Source organism: Phalacrocorax carbo, chromosome 2, assembly GCF_963921805.1.
Source record: "Phalacrocorax carbo chromosome 2, bPhaCar2.1, whole genome shotgun sequence".
Classification (NCBI taxonomy): Eukaryota; Metazoa; Chordata; class Aves; order Suliformes; family Phalacrocoracidae; genus Phalacrocorax; species Phalacrocorax carbo.
The window spans coordinates 70,101,581-70,113,157 of record NC_087514.1 but is presented as its reverse complement, the minus strand read 5'-3'; the positions used below and the strand labels follow the sequence as shown (position 1 = coordinate 70,113,157).

Sequence of the window (11,577 nt, the reverse complement as noted above, 5' to 3'; positions counted from 1 at the left end):
TGTTGACACTAACGATTAATAATTGATCAGAAGTTATACACAATAAATTGACAATTTATCTCCCTATAAAAATGCACATACTTATTATTTTTTTTTCCTGGGCGATTTTTAAGAGCCCAAGCACCGACAGTCTCCGTACAGCCGCCGCACGAGGAGCAGTACGGCTATTGCTTTTTTTTTTTTTGCGTTTTTTTTTTTTGCTTTTCCCTCCCAAATGTTCGGAGTAGTTTGAAATCCCCCGTCACGGATGACACAAGCCCGGGTGGAGCAGAAGTGACTTTCGCTGCCGGCCGGCGCTCCTTGCCTTTCCCAGGAGGGCCGGTCCTGGGCGACCGCCCCACCCCCCCTTTCCTTTCCTTTGAGTCCCCAAATCCCGAAAGGAGCAAAATTAAGGGTGGCCGCCCCCAAGGCAGAGCGGCCGCGTCCCTCCGAGCCTGATTTTGCTCAGGGAAAATGCAGCCGGCTCGGCCCAGATTGGGTGTGAAATGGTGACATTCCCCCGTGAGTCACGGCCTTGGGGGGGGGGGCCGAGGGCGGGGGGGGGGAACACGGGTCCAGATTGCGGGAGCCCGGCTGTCACCTCGCCTCGACCAGGGTGCTTACAGGTGAAAGGGTCCTCCAGAGCCTGCCCCCAGACCGCTGCCTGCGGCTCCGGGCTACCTATCTGCCAGCATGTGCCCCGCCGATCGCGCTTTCCCTCTGTAGTTTTAATAAAGACACTGCTTCAGAGCTGCCGAGTAATAATCAGGGATTAGATGCATGGGTGCTTTGAATATTCACCGTGGATCCCTTTGTTTCTTAACTTTTTTTTTTGCCTCGCTTTTATTTCTTCAGAAGCCGGAAACATACCTGAGTTATTAGTTACTGGATTAAAAACAAAGTGGTGAACATCATATTACTTAATGTGCAGTATTACTGTTAATAACAACATTTTTTTTTACCATCGTTATTCAATTCCTACAATGGAAAGGCTCTTTTCGACTAACTGGATCGTGAGAAGCTTGCCCAAGCACCCGAGCAATGTCTGAACGCAGAAGGCAACGAATCGACCTATATGTAAATTCCGCCTCTCCCTCTCTTTTTCGGTTTTTTTTTTCTTCCCCAAAAGTTAATAGGCAATAAAATCCTCCGGTATTGATTACATCCCTGCCACGGTTCCTGAGCGACGCGGTGAGTCTGAGCCGCCTTTAAGTGAGATGTAACATGTGACGGAGGCAGAAACTTCCAGTGGCGAGAGGTTTGGGGGTTGCTTTGGTGGATTTTTTCCCTTTCCCCCGTGAGGCTGGGCACGGAGGGGCCGCGACGGAGCGGTCAGGGCCGGGCTGCACCGCTCCGCTCCGCTCCGGACTGCCCGGCCCCGGCCCCGGGCTGCTCCTGCTGCTGGCAGCGGGGCTGCCCCCCACCCCGCCCCCCCGGGAGCGAACTGATGGTTCATTTGGGAAGCGGGTGCCACCAGGTAGGGCTACATCAGACCCCGCACCTTGCAATTTTTTTCTTTACCTGAAAATCACCCTTCACCCCAAAACCTGGAGACCTCCTCCGCGTGCGGGCGTTTGGGGAGGCAGCCCTCTTTTATCCTGTTGTTGTTCTTTTTGTCACTATTCTCTCCCGCCCCCCCCCCACCCCCCACCCCCCCTTCAGTCTCCCTCTGTCTTACAAGGACTAAGCACGTCGGTGGCTACGATGTAAATGGCGCGGGGAGGCAAACCCAGGCGCCCGTTGCGCTTCATAACTTTCCCCCGAGTCGGGGCCGTTCCCTTCCAGCAGCGAGCTGGTGTGCAGGAGCAGTTCCCACGTCTGTCTGTCTGTCTGTCTGCCTGTCCGCTGCTAGCTTGGGCCGCGTGTTACCTCCGTCCCCATCCCTTCCCCCAGTCTCCAGCCAAACAAAGGTGGGCGACGCTTTTTTTCCGCTCTCAAAGGCAGTTGGTGAGCAGCTTTCCTGAAACAATAACTCTCTTATTGAGAACAAATGTTGACATTTGCAGGGAGCGAGGAAAAAAGCAGCCCAGGAAGTGCAAAGTGGAAAGCGACCCTCTTCCTATTTGACGACAGCGCCAATTCCTCCGGGATCCCACCTGAGATTAAAGCCTGAATTTCAATAAATCAGCTCTAATGAAACCTGTGGCCCCGAAGAGGGGAGGGTTTGTCTTTCCCGCTCCGAAACGAGCACAGAAACGAGGGGAGGGCGTGGGGGAAGAGGGAGTAAATATAGAAAGGGCTGTGAGATTTTAATCCCAGCGGGCTGATTAGCATCATCGTGAAATAAACTCTATACAAAGTGATGTATTTTATCGTTCGTGCCTCTTTCTTGCTCTACTGAATTAATCGCATTGTTTGTGCCAACGATCTAGCAAGGCTACTCTTTCCTCCTGCTTTCAATTTTGATTATTAAATCTCAAATGACGTTGAATATGCAGTTCTTGCCCATTCATTTCTTGATTAAAAAAAGAGTTTATTTGCCAAATCGTTTGGGTGTCGCCCATCTGCATCCATGAATCCTTCGTGAATTTCTCAGAGGATGAGAGAAGTCCATTGGGTTTTACATACATAGTGAATACTTAAAAGCGAGTTTTCCTAGTCTTTCTACTTTTCTTTCCAGAAAGAAATCCAGGTCTAAATACTAGCAAGGGTGGGTAAATTATGGAAATCTTTTATAAGTCTTTGGGCGTATAAACATCAAAGGAATGTCGTTAGCCTTTTTTTAATCTCTGCCACAGCTTTTGGTTTTTACCAATTGAAATGTACACGTTGTGTCCAACACAGACCTGGAACATAAAACGTGGGTGGTGGGGGCGGATGGATCAGGAGCAAGAGCAGGGAAAAGAAAGTTCAGGCGTCTCCCCCGACATAAGAAGTCCCTCCGTAAAACCTTCCTGAAGTGCACAGGAAGGACGGTCGAGGGTGTTTATAGTAAATATTTGCATCTACATCATCTGCTAAACTGGAGGGAAAAAATGAATTATTTCTTAGCAGCTTGCCTAATTGTACTACACACTGCACGGAGATAAAATTGCATTGTACCTCAATGAAAAACGGGATGTTACAGGAGCAAAGAAGCATCATTCTACGAACAACATAAGAAGATGAGTAGGCCTCCAGCTGCCAAGGTCTTCAGTGTTTTATGTTTAGCTAGATGGATCCCAGAGTTTTCCAGAATTACAATGTTACCTTCTGCCCTACCAGCTGAAGAACACATGCATTTTCTCAATCGGTAGATGTCTTTATAGGGGAAAAATGCGAAGAGGGGGAGTGCAGGGGGAGATGGATCATGGGAATTGCATGTATGTATTTAAGAAAAACAGCTTCCTTTCCCCCTATTTAATATAATCGCAACATATTTCGGGACTCCAGACTAGCACGGCTCTTTATCCAGTTAACATTCCCAAGGCTGATGCCTGAAGTATCTAAGATCACTTTCAAATGCCCTTTCTAACAAGACCTGAGCAAGAGGCCACTAATTTTCACTGAACAAAAAGCCACTGGAGAGAGATCCGTTTGTCAATATCAACTGGTCCAGCAATTTCCCATCTTCAGACACATCGGCCTATCTGAGCTGGCAGATGTTTAGACAAGATTTTATAAATTGTTCAATATCAGACCATAATGAACCCCAACTGACCATTCCAAAGCAGCTAAAAGCATTCAGGATCTCCCCTGCTGGGATCTAATAATGCTCTCACGCTGGAACATTATTAATCATGGAATAAAATAGATGAGCCTCTTGAAAAATAAGTGTATGATTGATTAAAGGGCAATCTAAGAAGCTATTATTCTTGTTTTATAACCGTAAGTTATATTCACTCAATTTATCTTTTGGGGAAAATAAATGATTGTTCGTTTCTTTTCTGAAATTATATTATAAGAGGATTCCCATTATTTTACTAAAAATTAAAATGATTAGTTAGCTGATTTCATGAGCCAAATCAAAGTGGATTTCCAATGTGACTGTAAAGATACAGTTTACAGATATAAAGAAAAAGAGGCGAAATCACAAAAACCAGGAATTGGACTTTTTATCCTTTTTTTTTTTCGCCTTTGCATATTTTAGCCAGAAGCAGAAACAAAGAAAGTAGAAAGAAGCCGTAGATGATTATGATTTTTTTTCCTAGAAATGGTGGATTGAAAGAATGTTAACTCAAATAAAGAGCTACTTCACACCCAGCATAAATAGTTTATAAGAAACATGCATGTATTCACATCACTCTCTCTACGCATATGCATGTATATATACAAATATGTATTTGCACACATGTGTGTATTTAAAGCTTAAGTATAACGGAACAGCCCAGAAGGAATTAATTTATGCAAAGCATATCTTTGAAACATATTTAAATTGCTTACTCATTTTATGGTCTAAGCTCTGCTAGTGAAATTTCAACTTTCGTCATTTTCTAAATAACAGATTATCATTTTGGGGTAAATGAACGAAAAACACCATATTGTTGCAGACTAGTCTGTTTTTATTTACAATTAGAGATATAAATTAGTAAAGAATTCTCGTTAAACAACCAAAGATTGTATAACCATCAACGTTTCAAATAAAAACCAGGCAAAATTTATTTACAAAAAGTTCGGATTCCATTGCAATACAACTTGCATAAATTACTAGAAGCTTTATATCGTTACAAAAATAAATATCAAATTTGCTTCCACTTTGTAGGACTCAAGTTCTCCAATCACGTCTTTATTATCTCTACTGTATACATCTTTTACAAATAAATTTTACAATAAATCCTATCACACCTATCGAATATATACCGTGGCAATGAAGTGATCAATTCAAGATATCCTGAGAAAAACAGATCTGTTTTCAAAAGTCACACATACATTGGGGAAACTATACTATACCATCAAACTCACATATGTCCAACAAAATTCTGGTTTAATAATTAGAGTCTGAAGATTTAAGAGTGCTCTGTGGTCTTCTTTTATACAGTGGCACAAGATGTGATCCGGATTTAGAGATTTGTTATATATATTAGCTCGGGGAGAGATGATGGCTTGCTGACTTTTTTCAAAGCAATTGTGACACCTACCTGTGGACCAAGGAAAAAACCAGATCATCCAAAAATCCTTCAATTACACACTAACACCATGAAACTGAAAAAAAAAAAACCCAAACAAAAAAAACCTAAAAAGGAAGTAAGGCAAAATTCTTACTCGTCTAATTTCTTCCAACAAAAGAATTAGTTGGAAAAATATCGGCAAGGCGATTTTTTTGTTGTTGTTTATTTAGCCCTCAGTAGAGGAGGTATTAAGAGTGCCATTGCTGGCCAGGCAAGAGGCAATTCACAGATAACGTACCGTGCTGAAGGTGCATGTCGATCTCTAATAATCGTCCCTTTTTCTTTTAAATACACGGTGGCTGCGTGAAGCCTCGCCCAGAACGTACAATTTTAGCACTGCCACGTGAGCACAAGCACTTTTTTTTTAAATAACAATACCTTCAAAAATATTTTTTTTCTAAAGCTTTCTTTCCGTCACATTTCAATAGCCCTTACGGCTTTGCCTTACACAAGCAAAGAGTATGCAAGGCGAGGGAACTGTCTAACCTGGCTTTAAAATGAAGGCAAACCCGAGAAAGAAAAGCGGTAATGAGAGATGGTTTATTTAAAAACAAAACAAACAAAAAAAAAACACAAAAAACACCACAAACAAAAAAACACACAAAACCAACCCAGCAGAAAAGTGTCTTACTTCAGAATCAGACTCTTCAGTAACGTAGCAACACATTAACGTAAAGCAAGCCTAGAACTGTGCAGCGTGTCTTAGACCCGATGCCAAATGATCAGTGTAATAGAAAATGTTCTCACTTACTTGCATTGCTGTGTGATTGCACTTCTATAGGTATGGTTGTACTCCTACTGTGCAGACTTCAGTGGGATCTGTCAAAATAGAACCGTCAGTTAGTCACAGGACACAGCCGGCTAACTAGATTATACAGTGTGTGTAGGTCCCAACCCTCGCTCGAGCAGAATTGCTAGCTAGGTCGTTTAAAAGCCTGGCCAATATTTTATAATTGCCCGTATCTCGAGTATTTTGTAAGAATAAGTTGGCAATTATATTAGTGCAAAACTTTTTTTGTGTGTGTGTGTGTGCGTGAACCAAACCCACCAGTTAAAAATGTCACGCTCTACGTAATTTCACGTCCAAGGTCAGCAATTATCTGAACCCAAAGCTGCAAAACCCGTGAGAATACTGGAAACAAAGAGAGCAAAACCAGTTTGTAGGAAAAAAAAAAAACAAAACACAACAACAAAAAAACCCAAAACACAAAAACAACAGGCAATGACACCAGTGCTCTGTGGATATCTTTGTGTGTGGTTTTCCTTTTAAAAAATGACTTTTGAAAGCTGCGTCTGCAGCCTGCGAGACCGAGCTAAAAGCCGTCTTTTACATTTCCCCTCTCGGCTCTTAGAGGCAGGTATCGATACGACGGCGACACGCCGTTTTGAGTCCCCAGATCGTGCTATTGCCCATCCTCGCTCGGCGGCGGTAGCGGTGACAGCGCGCTCGCTGCCTTCTCCAGTGAAGGTTTCAGCATTTACAGCGTATAAAGGACTGGTGCGGGTCGGGGAGGGAGGGGGAGAGAGAAGAGGGAAGAAAGCGGCAAAACCATGTCACCTACCTTTCTTCGAGTCGTAACTAGAGGGCCTGTAATGTTGTTCTAGTTGGTTAGTGATCGTTTTCAAAGAGTCACTGCTCTGCTTGTGGACAGAGCTGGCGTTTAGGACAGTCTGACTTAGTCCCTCGTTTGAAGCCACTGCTGCGGAGTTGTATCTCAGGATTCCCTGGCTCTGGAGAGCGTTAAAGTTCCCATAGTTTGTATAATTGCTATAAAAAGGTGAGGTGTAATAAATATGCCTCCCCAGGAGGGAGGAGGGCGAGTAGGCAGCGCTGTGCGGGGCGGAGGCGGGGGCGGCCGAGGAGAGCGGCGCAGGCTGGCAGCCCTGGCCCAGGGTCTGGCTCTTGAGGTCCGAGGTGGCGATTTCGGCCAGCGACCAGAGCTTGGGCTTGCTGGCCGGCGTCGGGGGGCCGGGGGAGGCGCGGCCGCCCAGCGCCGCCTTGCTGGCGCTGCGGGCGGCGTCGGCGTGCGGGTGGCCGAGGAGCGGGGCCTCCACGGCCGCCAGCGGCGAGGAGGTGGCGGGCTTGGCCGGCGGGTCGCGCTCCCCGCCGCCGCCCTCGTCCTCCTCGATGTCCTCCTCCTCCTCCTCCTCTTCCTCCTCCTCCTCCTCGATGTCCTCGTACTTGTCCTTGCACTCCGAGCCCGACTCGCAGAGGGGGTCGCCCGCTCGGCAGGGCAGCTTCTCGCCGTCCGACTCGGCGGAGCAGGAGTGGTCCGTCAGCGAGTCGACTTGCAAGCTGATCCCTGCCGGGCACAGAAAGGCAGAGTCACTGGGGGCGGCAACAGAGAGCGGGCGAGACGCGAGCTCGGCCACCGCCACCGCGGCGGGTAGGGAGCCGCTGGCCGGCCCGGCCTTTCCCCTGCAACCCCGTTTCCCGGAGCATCCATCCCCACGGGCTAGCCCCGCCGCCGCCTCCCGCGCCGCCCCGCCTGCCCCCGCCGCGGCGCCGCCGGCCGCCGCCCCCCGCCCGCGCCGGCCACCGGCACTGCGCGGCGACATGCGCCCGGAGCAGCCGGAGGCCACGGGACGGGACACGTTTTAGGGTCGCTTTTGTTAAACGCGGCACACACACCCCCCAGCCCCCCCTCCCTTCCCCGCCGCCCCGCTCCCGGGGGGGTGCGACGGCACGAGAGGGGGCCACCCCGCCGCGGCCACGGTCACCCCGCGCCCACCTTCGTCCTCCGCGGAGGTTTCGTTGCTCTCGGGCATCTTCTCGGGACTCTCTTCTTTACTCCTCGCCCCGTCACCTTCGTCGTCGTCCTCGTCCTCGCTCTTGTTCCGCGGGGCCCAGGTCATCTTGTTCTCCTTCTTGAGCCGCCGGCGGGCGTTGGCGAACCAGGTGGAGACCTGGGTGAGGGTCATCTTGGTGATGATGGCCAGCATGATCTTCTCGCCCTTGGTGGGGTAGGGGTTCTTGCGGTGCTCCTGCAGCCAGGCCTTCAGCGTGGCCGTGGCGTCGCGGGTGGCGTTTTTCCTGTACGCGGGGTCGTTGAGCTGGTAGGGGTAGGCAGGGCTGCCGTACGGGTGGTAGCTGATGGCTCCGGTCATCCCCGTCGTATGGGCGTCGTAAGGGGAGCCCTGGACAGAACAAAACGGTGGGGTTGGCAATTTGTTATTGCTGATAGCCATTAGTTAGTTGTCATGGCGAGATCGGCGGTTATATTTGTATTTCCCCGGAATGGTGTCTTGTATCCATATTCTATGAGGGGGAGAAACAGCACCCGAAGGCCATTAAGTTGCGATTCCCCCCCCCCTCCTCCGCCCAGTACACAGGCACACGCGCTTAAAATCGGCGACGTTTTAATCTTTCTGACTAATTTCAGCTTCTTGTAATTGAATATTTCCCAATATAATTTTTGAAGCGCGCAGACATTTTAAAGGCCCTACAGGTAGTGTCTTGATATCTACATTTCTCTCAAAGGTTCAAAAGATGTTTCCTTTTTTGCTATAGAAAATACAACAAAGCCGCCACTTAGCAATTCACTGCACTAATGCATTGCAAATCCAATTTGCAAATCAGAAGATATGCACCGTTTCGAATTGTTCAAATGCGATGTAATTAGCATTTTAATTCGTCCTTTAACGTTTAAATTGCGCTTATTTAAGTCTGCATAATGCAAGAAAAGTTAAAGATATCGCTAAGGAACTCGCTAACTTTCAGCACGTCCCTGAACCCCACAGATCGGCGAGTCACAGGCGCAACATCACCCAATAGCCCGCACAGTTCACAACCTCGCTGCAACTTCCAGCCACTCGCCTACCGCTTCTCAACAGGAAAAACAAGCAAGCGAGATCCTCAGATCTCGTATACCACCCCGAATGAAGACCGCACGACAATTTATGCACCGTATTTTACAGACAGAAAGCAAGGAGTTTCCCTGTCACTTTGCAGGGAGAGCGAACTACCCCGCTCCCATCCCCTCCCAGGGATCTCGACAGCGGCTCCAGTCTTAAATTCCGGGCACAGGTCTTTGTGTGTACGGACTAGATAGGTGTCTGACCGACCCTCTGTGTGTGTGTTTATAAAACTACAAAACCGCCTAGACGTGCAGTTTATTTGCATAGTTTATGGTTTTATTTATATAGTTTATGCACAGAATGCACACACACGCAATCGCAAACGCTCCTTTTAACTAATAAGAAGAAAGTGAAATCCGAAACTGCGGCCACTACAACCATCTTGGGCTTAAGCGAAGCTCACAGATCGCAAACAGATGCTCCTTTTCATTCCTAAAATCCAGTTAAACCATTAGCACCAAACACACTGAAAGTAAATAAAACCACAGGGGGATAAAGCCCGCAGCGCCTCTAAACACCGACTTAAAAAGAGAGGGGGAAAAAGAGGGAAAAAGAAGGAAGAAGAAGAAAAAACAAACCCTCCCCTATCCTACCACAGCGAAAAGAAAAGGAAAAAAAAAAACCAGGAGAAAGCAGGGAGGGGGGGGAGAGAGAATGAAGGCATCCAACCCAACTGACTGAGACGATCCGTATTTCTTTAATCAGGGCGCCCGCACGGCTCCGCGAACCGCGGGGCGAGCCCGGGTCCCGGGCCCGCCGGCACCGCGCTCGGCCGGGGCGCGGAGCGAGGCGGCCCCGGCCCCAGCCCTGGCCCCGGCCCGCCGCTTGGCTCCGCTCCGCCCGGCTCCGCGCCTCTCTGCCGGCCCCGGCCCCGGCCGCGCTGCGGTGCGGCGGCACGGTGCGGTGCGCGGTGCGGTGCGCGGCTGGCGGCGGCAGCGCGGCGGCGGCGGCGGCGGCGCGGGGCGCCCGGCTGTGCGGCGTGGTGTCGGGGGCTGATGGTGAGTGTGTGAGGAGAGAGGCTGAAGATGATGAGGATGAGAATGCGGATGCTAATGAAGAAGGAGAGGGTTTCTCTTCGGTAGTTACCATGTAGGAGGGGAATCCCGTGGCGGGGTCTGTGGAGTACTGGAGCGGGCTGGTGAAGCCTGTGGCCGCCGCCTGGGCGGTGAAAGCTGCCGATCCCGGGTAAGGGCTGAACGCCGATCCCGACGAAGACCTGGCCAGCTCCTCGCTCCTGGGGGCCGCCAGCGCCGACGCCCCGTACGCCGGGCAGGAGTACAGAGCCAGCGAGCCGGGGGGCTGGTAGAGGTAACCCTGAGGATAGGACATGGCTTGCGCTGGCGTGCACAGGAGCAGGGAGGGGGCGAGGGTGACCGGCCCTGCTGCTGCCGCTGCTCCTGGCGCTGCTTTCGTGCTCTCCCTCTCCCTCTCTCCCGCCCTCTCCCTCTCTCTCTCTCTCTCTCTCTCTCTCTCTCTCCCCGTCTCCCCCCCCTCCCCCCCCCCCGGTTGGCTCTGTGCAGTTATGTAGAGAATCAGAATTGTTATATGCTCCCCCCCATGCGCACCCGGTCAGAATAAAAACAAACAGGAGGGGAAAAAAAAAAGAACACCCCCAAAAAAGGGAAAATAAATCGAGCGGTCAGAAATCTAACCGGGAGGGGAAGGACATCTGGGAGAGACGGAAGAGGAGAGGGTTAATATAAAGAGAGAGAGGAAGGGAGAGAAACAGAAGGGGAGAGGGGGAGAGAGAGGGAGAGAGAGAAGCGAGCCCCCGAAATCAGAAAAGTGGCTGCTGCATATGGAGTTCTCCCAGCCAGCTCCCCCAGCGCCTGCAAGCCTGTATTTTGGGGGAAGTATAGAGTCTGAAGTGAAGAGTTGAGGGAAGGAGCACTCGAGTTTCTGAGGGACATTGGAAAACAGAGCTGTCCGTCACCGCCGCTCATCTGCATAGCGCGGCGGGCCCGCCCCCTCCCGCTCCGGCCCCGTCTCCTCCCGCGGCCGGCAGGCAGGCAGGCAGGCAGGCAAGGCAGGCTTTGTAATGCAAGCCAGCCTCTCCGACTGCGAGCACACTGCTGAAGCCAAACGATGATACTGCTCATCAGCTCCTCTCCGGGACTCGAGGAGCCATAAATACTCTTTCGCACACTCTCGATTGCACCCCCTCTCTCTAGATCCACGCGGGGAGCAAAAAAAGAATAGGTATTATAAATACATGCATCCCTTCACACAGGCACTCGCCGAAGCGCTATATGCACGCACACGTATCTTAGATGTGTGCATTTGCACCCCTGTGGGTACGCCGGGCCGGGCCCCGTGGAGCTGGGCAGCGTACGAGGGCAGAGCGCTTCCTAAAAGTACTGCCCTATATGGTAGGAAAGCAGAGCGACTGCTCAAATCCAGGATCGTGCTGTTCCTGGCAGCGAGAGCTTTATAGTTTTATAAGTTGCCACAAACAGTCAAGATCTAGTCACGGAGCGCGTTTGCACATGAAGGGGGAAAAAAGAAAAAAATCCTCGCCTTTCTTTCATTTCTGTTTTTTCCTGGGCTGGTGCGCGGGGAAGAGGCCTGGGTGAACCCCTCCGGGGGGGCTAGCTGCCTCACCGCCCCCCGTTCCCCCCTGTCGCAGTTCAGCTAGATCTCCCGGAATACGACC

General features: G+C 50.1%; 1 protein-coding gene across 1 annotated transcript; it reads right to left on the bottom strand.

The window, feature by feature from the left end:
- Positions 1 to 4,500: 4,500 nt before the first annotated feature.
- On the bottom strand, positions 4,501 to 10,398 carry IRX2 (iroquois homeobox 2). The gene is made up of 5 exons (XM_064443217.1): positions 10,011 to 10,398; positions 7,799 to 8,204; positions 6,629 to 7,369; positions 5,818 to 5,885; positions 4,501 to 5,036 (listed from the first exon to the last, which is right to left on the bottom strand). The coding sequence occupies exons 1-4, from the start codon at positions 10,251 to 10,253 to the stop codon at positions 5,842 to 5,844; spliced, it is 1,434 nt and encodes a 477-aa protein (XP_064299287.1). The 5' UTR covers positions 10,254 to 10,398; the 3' UTR covers positions 4,501 to 5,036; positions 5,818 to 5,841.
- Between the last annotated feature and the right edge of the window lie 1,179 nt (positions 10,399 to 11,577).

Excerpts from the sequence above, each read along its gene's own strand:
- IRX2 (XM_064443217.1), bottom strand. The coding sequence starts at position 10,253 with ATGTCCTATCCTCAGGGTTACCTCTACCAGCCCCCCGGCTCGCTGGCT. Across the intron at positions 8,205-10,010 it reads CGGGATTCCCCTCCTACATG|GGCTCCCCTTACGACGCCCA; the intron begins GTAACTACCGAA and ends TGTTCTGTCCAG. Across the intron at positions 7,370-7,798 it reads AACCTCCGCGGAGGACGAAG|GGATCAGCTTGCAAGTCGAC; the intron begins GTGGGCGCGGGG and ends TGTGCCCGGCAG.